The 19,422-nt window shown below is 37.5% G+C and overlaps 1 protein-coding gene across 2 annotated transcripts in view; it reads left to right on the forward strand.

The window, feature by feature from the left end:
• HMCN1 (hemicentin 1) overlaps positions 1–19,422 on the forward strand; it is a 470,681-nt gene that overhangs the window by 437,441 nt on the left and 13,818 nt on the right. For both annotated transcript variants that reach the window (XM_044267297.1, XM_044267296.1), the window contains 10 exons: positions 1,697–1,846; positions 2,134–2,271; positions 3,420–3,541; positions 4,727–4,964; positions 9,689–9,751; positions 10,780–10,899; positions 12,041–12,175; positions 14,942–15,055; positions 15,625–15,750; positions 17,420–17,548. In XM_044267297.1, coding sequence (XP_044123232.1) covers positions 1,697–1,846; positions 2,134–2,271; positions 3,420–3,541; positions 4,727–4,964; positions 9,689–9,751; positions 10,780–10,899; positions 12,041–12,175; positions 14,942–15,055; positions 15,625–15,750; positions 17,420–17,548 — 1,335 coding nt within the window. The remainder of the gene's footprint in view (positions 1–1,696; positions 1,847–2,133; positions 2,272–3,419; positions 3,542–4,726; positions 4,965–9,688; positions 9,752–10,779; positions 10,900–12,040; positions 12,176–14,941; positions 15,056–15,624; positions 15,751–17,419; positions 17,549–19,422) is intronic.

A 19,422-nucleotide genomic window follows, 5' to 3' on the forward strand; every position in this document is an offset into this window, starting at 1 on the left:
CTTTTCGTTTCTCAGATATGGCAAGCCACCACCTCTCAAAAGGGTGCCCCGTGCTATTTCCTCTACCCAGAAAGCCCTTGTCCTACCTTCTCTGGCTTAGTTAAGACCTAACTTTCTTCATATCTCCACTCTATTTTTAGTTTCTTCTCAGACTCCTCTAGGTAGTAGATATCTCATATATTAGTACATTTCAATTTTACATTTATTTGTGGAATTCTAATTAATGTCTGTCTCCCTCTTTCAGATATAAGCTCTATGAAGGCAGCCCTCATGCCTTCTTTTTTTCTTTTTTATTATTGCATCCTTTTATATTATAGTCTATGTGTAAATGAACAAATGAATGTAATCCAGAACATGAAGGTTGAATCAATGTGAAAAAAAAAAATGTATTCTCTCACAAATAATCAAAGTAGTGCAAATTAAAATGGTGAAATACTATACTTACTGATTTTTCTGAGATTGAATACAATTGTATTTCTCCCTGGTATATAATACAGAACAATAGCTGAAATATCTAGTGATTAAAAATACATATATAAATATGAAGTAATGAATATTTATGAACTTTGTTATCAGCTTCTTCCCAGTATGTTCCCTTCTCTTTCTAAAGCATGCAGCTCCCTTAAAAGGCTACCTAGTGGGGCGCCTGGGTGGCTCAGTGGTTTAAGCCTCTGCCTTTAGCTCAGGTCATGATCTCAGGGTCCTGGGATCGAGCCCCACATCGGGCTCTCTGCTCAGCAGGGAGCCTGCTTCCCCCTCTCTCTCTGCCTACTTGTGATCTCTCTCTGTCTATCAAATAAATAAAAATCTTTAAAAAATAAAAGTAAATAAAAAAGAATTTTTAAAAAAAAGGCTACCTAGTCTGTGTCAGTAGCTAGTAATTTTGTTGAACAATGGAAAGAAGGCATAAAATGCCTATAGAGATGCTTTTTAAAAAATGTGTGGTTGTTTTCAACCTAATTGTCTCTGTATGAATTTTATAGCACTTTCTGCTTTTAAAAGTAAAGTATAGATATTAAGGAAAAGTTGGTACGCCTTCCATCTGAAACCCAAGCCTGAACGATACCTGTTCGATCCTCCACACATATGGAGACAATGACCTGTAGCAAGTGCAGGAGTTGTTTATAGAGGTGATCCCTCCTTTCCTTCTGTGCGCTCACGAAGAGGCAGTAGGTGAAGGAGCATGGGTCTTGATGCCGAGCACATCTGTGTTCAGATCTTCCTTCAACCACTTATGTCCCTGAACTTTATTTTCCTAGTCCATAAACTGTGGCCATCTAAAATGACTTTGTAGGATTTTTGACTAGATTAAAAGAGTTAACTTATATTAAGTGCTTAGTATATAGTACACGACATGCTCAATAAACCCTCATTATTATCATCGTTTCATCACCATCAACAAAAACCTTCTTTATTTTGGCTTTGGGGCTGGGGGCTGATTGTAGTCTTTGGACTGTGAAATAATGCCATGATATACATAGTTTGGAAGGACCCTAGATTTATGTGGGAAGATGCGTGTTACATGAAAGTAGAATGTTTTGAAAGCTTATTTATTTCACTCTTAAATTCAGATGTCATATGATATTTTAAATGTTTGAAAGATTTGTAACATCTTTGAATATTGGCCTTCTTTTCTCCCCTGTAACATTGATGAAATTGTTTCCTTATCCAAGAATGTTTTCTCTTCCCGCAATAGGTGGGCCCCAGCGAGCCAGAGGAAGTGTTATTGGAAATATTAATGATGTTGAATTTGGAATTGCTTTCCTTAATGCCACAGTAATAGATAGTCCTACCTCTGATACTAGAATAATACAAGCCAAAATTACCAATGTACCTCGCAGTCTTGGTAAGTCTCTGCTTAGAAAATTTGTTAATAGCCTCTTTTTTAAATTTGTTATTCTTCACTTATTTCTGCTTAAAATTTCTAGATGATGCTACTACTAAATGATTTTTATGGTAGTCCTTAGTTCTATCCCAATGGTAAATTCTTAAAGACAGGTGAGATACTCATACTTATTTTGCTGTTACTCAAGATTATTTGGAATTCATCCTTATATGGAGAAGGCTCTGAAAATAATAACAATGGACTGTAAATATCTTTCCTTGTCACCTTATTTATCCTATCTTCTTTAGGCCCAGCAATGAGAAAAATAGTTTCTATTCTAAATCCCATTTACTGGACAACAGCAAAGGAGATAGGAGAAGCAGTGAATGGCTTTACCCTCACCAATGCAGTCTTCAAAAGAGAAACCCAGGTGGAATTTGCCACTGGTTAGTGCCAGCTGAACTTAATATTGTATTACTATAAAAAATACGATTGCCTTAAAAGTTGCTGGTTAAGAAAAATACGTTTATATATATTCCTCTAGAGAATAATTTTAAAGTTTTTGATGTAGTCTTATCATACATGATGTAAAAGCAATTTCATGTTTCCCTGTAAACTTTTACTGGCATGGATCTATACGAGGCCTTGTTTTTTTCAAACACTATAGTGATTTTTTTTATCATCTTTTCTATATATTTTCTCTTTAAATCCTCAGAGAGGGTTTTTAAAGGCCAAAACACAGCAGGAAAATGAGTCATTGCTATTAAGTAAAGACTTGTGCCTCGAACTTGAGGTTCAACTAGGATACCTTATAGCGATTTTTTATGAAAAAGGTGGAAGTAAAAATAAGCAAATTTACAGACATTTCACTTTATGTTAGTCTTAATGAATATGTATTAGCTATTCATGGCCCTTTCCAAGTGCATACATATTTTTACTGACCTCCATTACAAGCCTCTTTTTGAAGAGGTGGACAGCCTCAGTGTTAGTGCTCTGTAAAGAAGGGCTGAGAAAGGGGCTTCAACCAGCCTAGAAGACAAGTGGGTCTTTTCATGGTCATCTGCTTATGAAGATGCCCCGTGCTGCTTCTGGAAGCACCAGAAAGAACAAAGCCTTATGGCTAGAGTTCCAGTTACTGCCAGTCCACCTGGTGAAGCTGCCTGTCCCTTCTCATAGTCAGTCTTTGCAGAACTGTCTTGCTATTGCTTGTGAGTTTAAAGTGTGGCATCCTGGTCACCTGGTTGGCTCAGTCAGTAAAGCCTATGACTCTTGACCTCAGCGTCATAAGTTCAAGCCCCACATTGGGCACGGAGCCCACTTAACAAACAAAATAATAACAAAATAAATAAAGCGTAGAATCCTTCACATAACCACATGCCACATTTTCGCTGCAGAAAAAGAAGTTTTAGAACATACCATTCAATGAGCCCACTTCTTTCATTCAGGGACTAAATGCAAATTTAATTCTTCATGGTCTGTGCTTATTGAAGTTTGAAGGGAAATAACAGCTGAACTGATATGTGAGGTAAATCTGCTCAGTGCTTACACCACCATATATTTTTTGCTGTTAAAATGAACCAATTGTAATCCCCAGGAGAAATCTTGCGGATGACTCATGTTGCCCGGGGCTTGGATTCTGATGGGGCTTTGCTCCTCGATATCGTTGTGAGTGGCCATGTCCTCCAGCTTCAGTCACCTGCTGAAGTCACTGTAAAGGTAAAATGTCAGGATAACTTGCCTTCACTGTTTTTTGGTAAGAGCAGAAATCGAAGATTCATAGAAAGAGCACAGAGACCTTATGTAGTTTCCCTTGTTTGCTCAGGGGAATAAATAAACCATTAAGGTTAGAAATGCCTCGTTTGTCTTTGTATAGAAATCCTCAGGAATAAGTCTTTATACATTGTTACTGGTTTTATCACCAGTAATACTTACTGGTTTATTACTGGTCCTGCTTACCACGACCAAAATCACTGCTATCTGGATTTAGGTCATCTGTTTAATATTCTGCAGATAAAAAGAATATATAACTGTTATATAAAAAGTTTTTTATATCATCCATAAAAGTATTTCAGAAACTAAAGAATGATATTCACCCTTTCATGTCCTTTTCTTTGCACTTGACCTACAACTTTGAATCCCTTATTAAACTATAATTGATGACAGTAAAATCAGGAAATCAATGTAGTTACAATTAAAAGCTTCAAACTTTAAGTTATTTCCTGAGCACTATTTTACAATTACGATTTTATTTAGAGCTACAGTTGACCCTTGAACAGTGTGGGGGTTGAGATACCAGCTCCCCTGGGCATTCAGGAGTCACGTATGACTTTTGACTCTGAAAACTTAACTACTAGTGGCCTACTGTTGACTAGAAGCCTTACCAATAACATAAACAGTCAACATATATGTTATATGTTATATGGATTATATACTATGTTCTTAAGAAAGTGTTAGTAAGAAAATCGTAAGGAAGGGGCGCCTGGGTGGCTCAGTGGGTTAAAGCCTCTGCCTTTGGCTCAGGTCATGATCCCATGGCCCTGGGATCAAGCCCCACATCAGACTCTGCTCAGCAGGGAGCCTGCTTCCCTTCCTCTCTCTCTGCCTGCCTCTCTGCCTACTTGTGATCGTGGTCTGTCAAATAAATAAATAAAATCTTAAAAAAAAAAAAAAGAAAGAAAAGAAAATCATAAGGAAGTGAAATTGCACTGAACAGTACTGTACTGTATTTATAAAAAATCATATATAATGACCCACACAGTTCAAATCATGTTGATCAAGGATCAACTGTATATATGTTTAGCCCCTTAGCTTTTATTTTTCTCATTCTGGATCTCACCGTACCCTCAGGAAAAATAATCGGAGAATCCATACTGATTCTCAAATCGATACTGTCTTCCTCAGGATTACACAGAGGACTACATTCAGACAGGTCCTGGGCAGCTGTATGCCTACTCAACCCGGCTGTTCACCATTGATGGCGTCAGTGTCCCATACACATGGAACCACACCGTTTTCTATGATGAGGCACAGGGAAGAATGCCTTTCTTGGTAGAAACCCTTCACGCTTCCTCCGTGGAATCTGACTACAGCCAACTGGAAGAGACACTGGGCTTTAAAATCCATGCTTCAATTTCCAAAGGTACCTTGGGTATAGGAAAGTCCAGATCATTTTTCCATCCAGTCCTTTCTAAAAGGGTAAAAGAGGGGTGCCTGGCTAGCTCAGTAGGTATAGCATGTGGCTGTCAGTCTCGGGGTTGTGAGTTCAAGCCCCACTTTGGATGCAGAGATTACTTAAAAATAAAACTGAGGGGGGAAAATGTATTTAGTACCTAAAAAGGGGGAGTGGGTAAGAGAATTACATCAATGCCATTCAGAATAGGGATATTAGGGCACAGACTGAACCTAATGATACCAGGTTTTCATGTATGTTGTCTATGTGTTGTGGGAGGTAAACCCCTTTGAGAAAGCCAGTCCCACGGGAGTTCTAGTACATTTAAATTACTAATATGCTTGTCCATCTAACATGGTGGAGTTATTGTTCTATTCTAGATATGCAGAAAGCTTTAGAAAATATTTCCTTATCAGAATAATGTTTTCTTTGGGTGTTCGAGGTCACCATTCTTATCCTGACTCTTGTATTTGTCACCAAATTTTTTTTAATTCCTGAAACATAATGTAAAAGTAAAGTATATCTCAACCTAAATTAGTTTTTTAAAAAAAGTTTCTGTATTTTAAGAGCAGCTTTCAAAAATTGTGCAGCAATAATCAGTATTCCAACTGTCATTTCTTACTCCTGGACATTATAATTTTGCAACTGCTTTTCATTTTCTAAGCATAGTTCTACAACTCTTGATCTCAGTGGTCTTCCTATGCTATGTAGTTCTTGTGTCTGTACCCTGAAATCCCTTTCTGGTCATAAGAGACACCCAAACAATCGGCATCCCATGTTCCATGAAGTGTTGATGCTACGGGAGACTTGCACGTGATTATGTTATGGACGCTAAGTATTTGAATAACTTTAACTTAGAACTTTAGGCTCCTATGAATACAGTTAAAATGATTCATACTGGCCTTTGCTATGCACTGGCTTTCCTAAAATAGATCCAAGTAGATAATAAGTAGCATCATTTTATTTTATCATGCTCAGCAGATACACTAAAAAAAACTCATTTTCACGTATACTCTTGCTTTCATCAGTTGGGGCACATTCGAGCTCTGTGTTCTTCATCGACACCTGTCAGAACCACATCACTAAATTTGAGGTCATGGTCATCTAGGAGAACATATTCACAATTTTTTTAGATGATCGCAGATTCCTGAAGCCTCAGAGCCTATAGAGTCCCTAGCCCCACATGACCTTCACTCCCATGCTGCTAGCTACCACGTCCTCATTTTACTGTTGTCACGCATGTTCAGGTCACTGGGACAAAGGAAGAGAGCCACTGGAATGAAGAGTTCTGTTTCTCTTCCTCAGCAATGCCCACTTTTCAGGTCTAGCCTCTGTTTCTATTTTCCCAATACTCCATATAATTAAAAGAAGACAACTTTGCATAAGACTTTGGTTAAAAATGAGTTTACACCCTCTCGAGCAAGAAGAATTAAAATTATTTTGAAAAACATCTACACTTTTTATTCAGTCATGTAAATTCTCTAAGCCTGAACTACTTGAAGATCTGTAACAGTTTATTTGGGGAATCTGGATCCCACAATAGACAGAAACACACTCTAGGACACTTATAACCCCTTACTATTCTTAGATACTATGATTTTATGAATTATATCTGATATCTGTGCACATTTGTTGAGGTTCCTGTGAATTACAATTGGGTACTTCCAATTTCTTTTTTAAGTGACCACCAGGGGGCAAGCTTGCATTCTTGGTTGCTTAACCTGCATGTTCTCTCTTCTCTGTATTGGGTCTAGTCTAGAGCTATAGTTACAATGCAGTTAGAATCACCTAAAGAGCTTGATGATAGTTCATATTTCTAGGCACAAAGGCTTTGGCTTAGATAGTCTAAGGTAGGGTCTGGAAGTCTGTATTTTTAACACAGCCCCTAAATGATCCTAATTTATCTAATCTGCACACAGGCATTTGGAAACTGCTGGTCAAGTCAACTCACAAACATGAATCAATATAATTTTTTTAAAAATTTCACATCTTTAAAATAAAATGGATTTATTTTTAAAAATAAAATTATAAAATATATTTATATCTTACAAATTAATCAGAAAACATCAGAAACAATAACGGAAATATAAATTTAACTACAAATATGTTTTTTAAAACTTCTTGATGGGAGACAATGACAAAATTGAGAAGCTAAGATGTATACCAAGAAAGAATATCTGCTTTACATATTATAGATAACTATAAATAACCTTAATATGTACAAGACCCTCAAAAGTCATTAAGAAAGAGCACCTGGCTGGCTCAGTCAGTAGAACATGTGACTCTTGATCTTGGAGTCATGAGTTCAAGCCTCACATGGGTGTAGATCTTGCTAAAAAAAATAAAAGCACTGTAAAAAAATCAATAAGAAAAAGACAACACCCAATAAAAAATACATAAAGGCTGTGAACAGGAAATTCCTATGAACAGGAAGAAATAATAATGACAAAATGAATGTGAAAAACTATCTAACTTCATCAACAAGCAAAGGAAATATAGACTAAAATAATGAGTTACTATTTCCCAGTTATCATTGTTAGAAATATGGAAACAGTAACCACTCAGCATTGTATTTCAATATGAAAATCTTTAGACATTACTATACTAGAAGATATTAGAGAAGGATTCATAATGGCTGAATCAGATCTCTGATATGATTTTGTTTAGCATTTAGTAATTCTTGGTAATGTATGGAGTAAAACAGTGTACAATCAGTCATCAATTTATAAGACGGTTGCATTCCTGGAAAATTCATTGTATATTTGAATCACACAAAAAATGTTTAATATGCACGAGATAGGTTCTAGCCTTTGACAATTATATGAAAATCTTTCAAGGCAAGGGACAAATCTTCATCTTGCATCATTATCCCACACATTGCAGTGTGATAAAACTTCCCCAGGTTCTGCCCCCTCCCCAAATTTTAGTAGACCTCTCTATCATCAAAACAACCAAAGTATTTCTGCAAAACATCCCACATGTTACCCTGATAGATGACATCTCCCCCACTGAGAATCCAAAATCTAAAATTACTATCAGATAATAACTTATTATATGACACATTTTTTCCCACAATTATAGCCTCCAACACAGTGTCCTATACAACTTACTGGCTGTAGTAAGGAATGTATGAATCAGTAAATAAATAAAACTGAAGCATGAATTAAAATGACCATCTGAGTTGTATTCTTGAGTTCAGGATTAAAACAGACTTGCATCTAACTCTTTGCTCTGGTTTATATTAGCTCCGACTTTAGGCAATTTACATAATCTCTGTCTCAAATTCCTCATGTGAGTTGCAAGCTTTGAATGAAATAAAGTGGAGGAAGCTCGAAGCCCTGTGTGACCCACAGAAAACATCCAATAACCAGATAGCTAGACAGGCTGGACATTTCTATCTCATCCATCTTCTTCCCATTTTCTTGCAGGTACAGGAAAACGCATGCTCTCAGGGTCATTGTTGTTGTTTTGTTTTGTTTTCAGGGTCATTTTTATACTTAGGGTAGAAATGCATCAGGAACCTCTGCTTTCTTATCAAGGTTTCAGGCAGTTTGGTTACCTAAAAAGAGCAAATTGGACTTGCCGTTTTAGTCAGATTTTCACTGGAGTAGTGTTTCTTACACTCTCCAAATACATAGATATATAAAACTGTTTTGAACAGTTTCATGTCCTCAGCAAAGCTCAAACAATATTGTTATCAGAAACTCTCCAAAGTAAAATGAATTTGAAAAATTAATGCCTGGACTCCCTCTATGAAAAGCGTCTGAAGCAATAATAAAAAAACAAGCACAGTTTTATGAACTTAGAATTGAAAGAAAATCAAAGATAATTTCTGAGAGATTGAATATGAACTGAACATACGATGTGAATTAAATAAAATTTCCTTCAAAAGAAATTTACCGTGTTAAATGCTTATCTTTTAGTTTGTGTGTTTGAGCATGTGTGCACACACATATTGCTTTGGTAACTCAAAAGACATTTTATTTAAATTTCTACAGGTCAATAATATTTGAAAAATATTAGCTAAATTGCTTAAACCAGTCAAGGCAGAATTACTTTCTAAGGAGAGAGATTTCCTAACTAGCTTATTTATTCTTGTTAATGTGTTTGTTTCCGACATCTAACTTAAATCTGTTCTAACACAATATACCCATTAGCCCTTGCTTGGATACACAGGAAAGAAAAACACTTGGTCACACGTAGGGGACTTTGACCCAGCTGCTTGCAAGTTGCAAGTGGAGGAGATCCACAAAAGGAGAGGGTTTCTTCATTAGAGCTTCTGGTTTTCACTGGCGTAAATTATTTTAAGTCGCTTGAAAATAGTGCCCCTAACTCTAGAACAGACAGAGTAAATAATGGCTAGAGGAACAGGACTCTGCCTGTGGTTATGCCTGGCGTACACATTTATCTTGGATCCTTTTTTCATTATCACAGAACAGTTTTATTTCATTTTTTTATTAATATAAACAAAATCTGTTTCCAATGGCTGCTTGCCAACAATGTGGACTCTGATTCATTTAGTTCTTGGTTGGGGAACAGGAAAAGTTTTCCATTCCTGCTTGTTTTCACCTATTGCATATGTTGCGTGATGTGTTCCATCTTTGGCATCTCTTCCCAGGGAAGAGCGTCCTGGAAAGAAACAAGGTGCTAACATTCTAACAAGTCTGTTAATTTGGCTTTTCTCTCTGTGGTAGGAGATCGCAGTAATCAGTGCCCCTCGGGATTTGCCTTAGACTCGGTTGGACCCTTTTGTGCTGGTAAGAACAGAAATAATGCATTTTTATTTTTATAAAAAAAATTAGGAATGGAATCCATTTAACGGACATCTATTGCCGTTTTGCTAGATACTTAAGTATCACAACAGGCTTAGAAGTGTCCCATTTTATAGGCGAGGAAGTTGAGATGTGAAGTTGAGTGTGGTTCCTGAGATCACTCAGGTAGCAAGTGTCAGAGCTAGATTTAAATTTAATTTGAAGTTTAATTTCAATTTGACCACAGTCAAGTGTGTCAGGGATCATAAGTATAGAGGTGGAGTGGGCACAGGGACAAAACACTGGATGCCGTCTGGTCATTTACTTGCCATGGATATAAAACACAATAATAATCCAACTCTAAGTCACCTAACCCTAACGCTTAGAGGATAGGGCAGCACCATGCACCAAGGACTACTGACTAAGCCAGCCTCACCCCATCCAAGTACCAGTACAGGAGAGTCACAGATAAGTAAGCAGCTGAGCAAATGCCTAGAGTAGCTCAATTTGCACACCCAGAGCCTTCCTTTCCCTGGTAGGTGATATAATATAGTATATAGCGGTAGAAAAGTGGTCTTTAGAAGCTGTACTGTCCAAGTTCAAAGTTCAGCTCTGCCACTAATGACCTGTGTGACCTTGGGAAATTTCCTTAACTTCTTTTTTCCTCAATTTTATCACGCAAAATGGGGATGGTACTAAAAATATCTGTCTCCTAGGAATGTTATGAAGAATGAGTTAAGGTAGGTAAAAAACGTTTAGAGTACGGGAAATGGTCATTGTACCTTAGCTGTCATCTTGTTGTTTTAGAATTAAACTAAACATCTAGTCAGTATCAAAGCTAATTTGGGGACCCAACGTTAATTTTTATTTAGCGTTTCTATTTTGTGGCGCTTAGAGCATTTTTCTGTTACATTTGATTCAATGCATTGTCCTCTGTGAGCAATTGTTTTACGACAGCCATTATCATGGCCTTTAATAACTCCTAGAAAGCCGGGGGGTTGCACACTCAGGGGTCCCTTTGTTTCTTGTTTCAGATGAAGATGAATGTGCAGCGGGGAGTCCCTGCTCCCAGATCTGCCACAATACGGTGGGAACTTACTACTGCTCCTGCTCGAAGGGTCTCACCATAGCTGCGGATGGAAGGACTTGTCAAGGTAGCCCCAGTCGGGTAACGGTCCCAGAAAGCTCCGGCGCAGGAAAAGGGCGGCAGAACAGCGGTGCTCTCGCGCACTCTTCCTGCCCCCACGCTGGATCCTCGGGCCGCCGGAGATCTGCCGCCGCAGCGCCCTTCACGAGGGGCGCTGTCCAACCTGCGGCCACTCGTCCCACCCCCACCCACCCCCCCCAGGAGAGACGGGCAGGACCAGCATCGTGTTCGCTTTACAGTGACAAAACTAAGAAATAAAGAAGTTATAAAGAATTTAAGTCAATTGCACAATCCTGGTAACACTTTGGGAACATTAAAAAAAAGGGCTTTGTCTTTGAGTAAAGTGAACACATAATGTTACGTTAACTTAAGGGGCACGACTGAGTGATTTGACAGGTGTGTACGCTGTACTGTGTTCGCCACGAGCCTGACCAGCGTCTGTCCCCGTGCGCCAGTACACCCCGGTATCGCTGATGCGGTTCTTCATGCCGCGTCTTTAACCCCCGTGACTTATTCATTGCACAATCGAGAGCCCACACACCCCCCTCCTCTTCACCCATTTTGCCCATTTCCTCACCTCAAAAAACACTTTCTATCAGACTCCGCATAGACTTCCAAATTAGAATTGTGTGAGAATCTGGTTTATAAGTAAATTTTAAAATGATGAAAAGAAGAAAGGATTTCTCCCTCTGTGTCTGAGCAGACACCCTTCTAAATGCAAAACAGAGACAGAGTATAAGGTCTGCGGGGGGGGGGGGGGGGGGCGGCGAGGATTAACATTGTGGAATGTCTGGCACGGACTGAGCACTTTGTGTACATTATTTCCTTTGATTTCCAAAGTAATGCTGAGAGACAGGTCTTATCCTCACTTTACAGATGAGAAAACTGAGTGTCAGATAGGAGAGGTAACTTTTTTAAAGCCACATAATTAATTTTCGGTGGTTTAGCAGTTGCGGTCGTCTGCAAAGATACTGCACTAGGCTCCTACGGGCTTGTCATCCACGTAACCCCCTGCCATGACTCCACCAAACAATTCAGCATTCTTGCTCTCCTATATTTTCAAGTATCATTTTATTGTTTCTCTTACCCCTGGTTCTTGGGTGGATGTTCTTCACCCCGCCTTAGGTGAGTGACTCCTTTTGTTGCAGATGTCGACGAGTGTGCTTTAGGCGGACACACCTGCCACGCTGGTCAGGACTGTGACAATACCATCGGATCCTATCGCTGTGTGGTCCGTTGTGGAATTGGCTTTCGAAGAACCTCTGATGGGCTGAGTTGCCAAGGTATAAAAATGGAGTTCCTCCCTTTATCTTCATTATGCTAAGAATCAAAACCCTCTGCCTTTTGAATCATTTAATGTAAATTCCATTTTATAGAATGAGCTTCTTGATAAGGTTTTCAGATGTAATAGTCCAAGGCTATTTTGAAATATTTATAGCACAGTGGTTTTGAAAAGTATTTGCCTATTATATTTGAAGGAAGAGATTATACAGCACGATCTTAATACAATCTGTTTCATTAAACTTCATTACATAAGACTACCAGATATTTATTGCAGGGTTTTTTAAAATATTTTATTTATTCACTTGAGAGAGAGAAAGCAAGAGCACAAGTGGCAGGGAGAGGGAGAAGCAGACTCCCTGCTGAGCTGGGACCCAATGTGGGGCTCAATCCCAGGACCCAGAGATCAGAACCTGAGCCACCCAGGTGCCCTATTACAGGATTTTTAATAGACTCTTTTTAAGAGAAGTTTCATATTTACAGCAAAATGGAGCGGAAAGTAGAGAAATTTCTCATATACTCTCTGCCCTAACTCATGCACAGCATCTCCTACTATCAATATGCTGCCCCAGAGTGGCAAAATTCTTTCTTACCAAGGATGAACTTACCTTGATACATCATTATCACCCAAAGGTCATCATTTACATTAGGATGCACTCTTGGTGTACATTCTGATTATTGACAACTAATAACATGTATCCTGTATTAGAGTGTCATAAGAATAGTTTCCCCTAAAAATCCTCTGCTCTTTGCCTTTTCATCCCTCACTTCCCCCAACCTCTGGCAACCATTGAGTTTTTCATTGTTTCCATCGTTTTACTTTTTCCAGAATGTCATGTAACTTGTAGCCTTTTCAGATTGTCTTTTTTCACTCAATAATATGAATGTAAGTTTCCTCCAGGTCTTTTCATGGATTGATCACTCTTTTCTTTTCAGTGTTAAATATTATTACATTGTATTAATGTACTGTAGTTTATTAATCCATTCAGCTACTGAAGGATATCCTGGTGCTTCCAGATTTTAACAATTATGAATAAAACTTCTATCAGGGTTTTTTCCTAGAGGCAGGAATGGTGGATACAAAACTGAATGCCTATCAATATAGAAAGAGGGAATGAATTATGCTACATTCACATCATACACCAGTGTGCAGCCATTATAAAGAATGGGATGCAGCCCAACTGTTTCCTTGCTGAGTTGTTCAGTGAGAACACCGAGATGTAGAAAAGTGTACATAGCTTGTGTGGAAAAGATTATGTGGCCAGAAAACAATCAATAACCAAAGAAAAAGGCAATGGATTTATATATTTACATAGAGATACATATGTAGAGCTACGTTAATATTTATACTAGGCTGTCAGTGCAGACTGGCTTTGGTGAGCAAGAAGGTAAAAAGCAATAAAGGAAGCCAAGAAAAAAGAAAGAAGAAAAAGCTACACTAAGAAAATATTTTTTAAGTATATGATCACATGTATGCAGTTGTAGTAACGTGTAGATTTTGAAAGATTAAAAGAGCTCATACACCTGAAACTAATAATACAGTTTGTTAACTAACTGGAATTTAAATAAAAACTTGAAACATTTTTTTCAAAATAAAAAAAATAAAGAGCTCAAATAGAAAACAAGTACAAAATAAGACACAGGCAATCATCTGAGTCTGGGAATGTAAGAGGGGGATGTGGAGAGCCTAAGTATGGTAATTGTTGCTTTGGAGGACTTGAAAAGAATGAATAGAACAGTAGAGAAGTAGAAGGAACTTGAGTACAGACCTGAGAGAGGGATTATGTTAGGGTAGGAAAGACTGGATTATGTCTGTAGGACTCTGGGAAAGATGACCATAAGGACGAAGGACTTTAAAAATGCAAACACGGAGAGAATTATCAATGGACCACAGTCCTCATCTTGGTGAGGAAGGAGGAGATGGGCTTCGGAACTCAAACACTCAAACAGAGGGACTTTTGTTACATGGGAGAAAAGTTCTCTCTTCCTATGGGACTAGAAGGAAGGAGAGTTTTGGAAAAGGTACATAAAACAGGCAAATGCAAAAGGTTTTTTAAAAGTGGGGGGAAAACATCCAAGCACTTTAACCACCACACCAGGTGAACTGATAAGGCTCATCTTCCTGACACCAACTGTCAATGCCGGATGTGTAAAAAACACAAAAACAAAACAAAACAAACAAACAAAAAACAGACAAATGCTCACGAATTTGGGAAATTCATGCCTGCATTTTTTTTTTTTATTATACTATGCCCCACATGGTGTTGGGAAGATTAATTCGGCAATAACTGTGGACACGGAAAAAATGCTTAAGTTGCTGGTGTCAGGCACAAAATGGTCAAGATCTACATCAGGCTAACAGCAGCGAAAATGGGGAAGAAAGGCCAATTGCAAAGGATACTGCCCAAGACCTTGGGTTTTTTTTCCCCCCCATCTTCAGTGTTCTAGCCTGTCAGCAACATTCCAGGGCTGAAACTTCCTAGAACCAGACATGGGACCCATCTGGTAGGATAGTTAAAGTAGAGGACTCTTTCATCCACAGAGTTCCAAGTCACGAGGCAATGTCTACCTTTGAAGAGAGATACGGTCTCCAGCAGTTAATCCAATCAATTATCTGACAGATCACATGAGAACAATTGTATTGGATTCATTTTAGGAAAGATCTTAAACATGATAATGATAAAAGATCATCAAAATGTTAGACATCTGAAATAAATTAACCCAAATTTCCTAACAAAATATAATAAAAGTTTCATTTTATTTAACAGATATTAATGAATGTCAAGAATCCAGCCCCTGTCACCACCGCTGTTTCAATGCCATAGGAAGTTTTCATTGTGGATGTGAACCAGGGTATCAGCTCAAAGGCAGAAAATGCATAGGTAAGAAAAGGGCTTTAAATTCAAAGCAATGACATCTTTATAATTTCTAGGTATTTGATCTAATCCATATGCTGTGTCCTGGGCTGGATTCATACATAGGATATCTCTATCCATCATGTATGTAATCCACACAAAACCAAAATTGAAGCAAATGATATCCTTTACAGGTTTCATTTTCCAATTACATAGCAAATTTTTAGCATTTCCCTATTTTATTTACTATATTTTTCACTGAAGCATAATGCATATGATTACATATATAAAGATACATACACACACACATACTTTCAGATACATATTTACATATATTTTTAATTTATTTATTTTTCTAAGAAGTGGTGGTTGGTATGGTTACCAAGTATGTGGACTATATATTTTTTTTAATTTTTATCCTTCTGTTTTAAAAATAGTCTGTTACTGTTACTGACTTTGATGGATTTAAACATTTTACCCTCACACAGTGATTATATAATTAACATCTTTATCCTTAAAATCCCAAGGTATGATTTCTGTGGAAAAGCAGAAGAAATCATTTTCTCAATCTTCATAACCTTTGTTCTTTTATCAAGATGTGAATGAATGTAGGCAGAACGTGTGCAGGCCAGACCAGCACTGTAAGAACACCCGCGGGGGCTATAAGTGCATTGATCTTTGTCCCAACGGAATGACCAAGGCTGAAAACGGAACCTGCATTGGTGAGTGTATGGCTATTTCAGTGATTGAGATCTATTTGCCATTGACATACCAAGGAAGAGATCCATTTTTTAAATTAAATTTTATTTTTTTATTAACATATAATGTATTATTAGCCCCAGGGGTACTGGTCTGTGGATCGCCAGGTTTACACACTTCACAGCACTCACCATAGCACATACCCTCCCCAGTGTCCATAACCCCACCCCCCTCTCCTTAGCCCCTCTCCCGAGCAGCCCTCAGTTTGTTTTGTGAGACTAAGAGTCTCTTATCGTTTGACTCCCTCCCGATCCCATCTTGTTTCATTTTTTCCTTTCCTACGCCCCAAACCCCCCATGTTGCCTCTCAACTTGAAGGGATCCATTTTTAAAACCAATGATTCAAGTACATTTAATCTCACAAGGAAGTTTTTCTTTTCTCACAGGTTTTTTACTCCCACCTTCTAGTGTGTTTGAGCTATGGGATCCCAGGCTCTATACCAAGAAATGGAAGCTCACCATGGAAGTTTATTACCATTTTGAGCTCCCATCAATTACACATTCACTTTACACAGTTTAATATCCACATAAATTATCTCACATTATGTCTCTGAAATTCGGTGTCTGTATGTTAATTTCACAGGTGGTTAAGAAAAGCTTATACATATTTATTTAAAGTTCAAGGTATTTTATTTTAGAACTAAATATTCTATCAATGTCAAGCCAATGACCAGACAAATAAAGTAAATTATATTCTCCTCGTGGTTTTTTCTTTCTGTGCCAGTCTGCCTTAGTTAGCAGAACTATAAAACAAAAATGAAACAGATAGCATTCCTCCTTTCATGTCCCTACAATCTGCTGGAACAGGTTGGCTAATTCTACTTACAAAAGAAAATAAAAAACCTATAGTAAAAGGGAGAATGAAATGCCATAAAAGAGAAACAAATGAAATTGTACAAGAGCACTTGAAAGAGTGATCATATCTAATAGATGTCATGGTAGTGATCGCATTAAATATTGCTTTGAATGGAATGGTAATAATAGGTGGACATGGTAGAAAAAGAAAAGAGAGTCCCCTAGAAGGGGAAAGGGGCTGGGCTTGGAGAAAACAGATTAACATTCATCCTTCCTGGATACCTGGGTGGCTCAGTGGGTTAAGCATCTGCCTTCGGCTCAGGTCATGATCCCAGGGTCCTGGGAATGAGCCCCACATCCAGCTCCCTGCTCAGCAGAAGTCTGCTTCTCCCGCCCCCTATATCCCCACCCCTGCTTGTTCTTTCTCTTTCTCTCTCTCTTTTTCTCTCTGTACTCTCTTTCTCAAGTAAAGAAATAAGATCTTAAAAACAAACACACACTGAGGACATGTGGTAAAAGATGGACATGGAGAGGACCAGCCAAGCAGCTAGAAATGTGGGGTTGTAGATAAGACACAATGCAGTGCTATTGCTGTAAGTCTACATCAACAAGCTTATTATAGTCACCAGTATAACTAAGACAGCCAGAGGTGGAGGGAGTAGAGAGAAGAGAGCTACAAAGCTGAGAACCAAGCCCTTTCCATAGTAGGCCACAAGAGAAGGAAAAGGAGGCAGTTAATGCAACCGTTGACGATTCTAAAGACTGTTCATTTTAAATATAATGACTTTAGTTTTGAAAGAGGAAGTGTTATTACTTTTTATTGCCTCTGTGTCTGTAGATATTGATGAATGTAAAGATGGGACCCATCAGTGCAGATATAACCAGATATGTGAGAATACAAGAGGCAGCTATCACTGTGTATGTCCCAGAGGTTTCCGGTCTCAAGGAGTTGGAAGACCCTGTATGGGTAAGTTACCAGCAACTCTTACTGAATAATAAAGCTCCTAACGTGATTAGCCTTATCAACTTGATTAGACCACTCTCCCATCTCAAATGTTTTCTTGGAACAATTAGAAAATGTGTAAGTTGCTTTAAGTAATTTATAACATAATTTGAATTACTTCTTAAAGATTTCATATGGAGTTCCATTTGCACTGGCATTTAACGTGATAATAATCACCATTTTCATAGTGCTTACTATACACTACACATATCAGAGTGAGGTGCCAATATATTACCATGATGACTTAATTATGAAGGTTCTTTCATCGATGATCTCTCTATGTGCATGGCGTAGATGTTTGCACAGATACATTCTAGTTGAATGTGAACCATAATTGAATGTAATACAAAGGTTTAGGTGTGAGGGATTAAAATGTGAATGCACAATTTAAATAAATTGATAATTATTCCTTTATCATACATTTAGTGCTTACTATGTGCCTTTTCCTGTGCTAAGAAGCTCACTCAGTTCTCCCAATCACCAGTTTATTTCTATCTTAGTTATAACTAAATGTAAATAAGGCAGGTAATGGACAATTAGAAGAGATCTGTAAGAAGGTAACCATATACTTCTTTTTAATTAATGCACTGAATAATCAAAACCTGAAAACCAACCTATGAAATTATATTCCCCTGGAATATTTAAGGATGGTGCAAAAAAAAAAAAAAAAAAGAGGTGTGGGCTTTACATACTGGCTTCCAGTTTGCATACTGTGCTTTTAAAATTAGTTTCCTTGGTTGTCTTAACAACAGTTTATAACAAATTCTTTCATAAAGGCTTAGTTCTGTCTTTATGTAGCCCCTAGCTTAGTACTTTGCACAGAGCAAATGTTGAAAATAATACAATTACTAGAAACGGTTTTAAAATAAACACTCTCTAATAGCAGAAGTGTATAACATAGCATTTTAGTGTTTTGTTTAGGTACTGTAATTTATATATAACTGAACATCTTGATTAGTCATAGCGGTGACCTAGCAGAATGAAATATGTTTATTTGTTCACTAATTTGACTTGAAGTTGAATGTCAGACCTTGGACTGGGAAATACATCAATGAAGAAGGTAGAGCCATTGCCTTAAAGAGATTTAAAATGTTAATTTTAACCTTGGCCTACTAAAATAATTTTTAAAACAAAATTTACTACTTCTATTTTACTTATTCATGTTGCTGTCTTTCATGTCACTGTGGTAATGAATTAAAGAATTTTGTTTTGTTTTCTGGTTTTCATTTGCTTTTCCAATTTACAGGAAAAGTTGGGATTGTATACTATATGTTGACCTAGGTATTGGGAGAAAAATAACTTTTTAAAAAATTTTATGGACTTTTGAGTTTATATCTTAGTAAGAAATAATTCTTAGTTTCCTACTCTTTAAATTTTTGTGAAAAATGTGCTTAGCTTGATTATTACATAATAATTATTGATTCAAAAGAAATAAAAGAAAAATGTTAGTAGTTATACCAATATTATCACATCTGAAGCTTGTAATTGTATGAAAGATTGGCAGTACTAGTGAGAATGTTGTAATAAAACGCAAACTAGAAATGTGATGGAGTCCTTCCCTCCACCAACAGAATTAAGATCTGCATTAGCTTTGAACTCTAGTTTTTCTGGATTCAAGACCACATTTTCCCATTTGACCCTTTATGTTTCTACTGTCCACGAGAAGCAATCTTTAGGAGAAGTCCTAGAACCTTTCTATACGTTCATGAATGAATAATTAAAGCTTTCTCTGAAGTTCACAACAATGGAGAAATTACTGTATTCATAGCTTTGGAGGGTAACATAATGTCTTCCATTTGTTCCAGAGACTGATTTCTTGATTCCTGTGTTTTGTGTGT

The sequence above is a fragment of the Neovison vison genome, chromosome 10 (genome assembly GCF_020171115.1).
Source record: "Neovison vison isolate M4711 chromosome 10, ASM_NN_V1, whole genome shotgun sequence".
Classification (NCBI taxonomy): Eukaryota; Metazoa; Chordata; class Mammalia; order Carnivora; family Mustelidae; genus Neogale; species Neogale vison.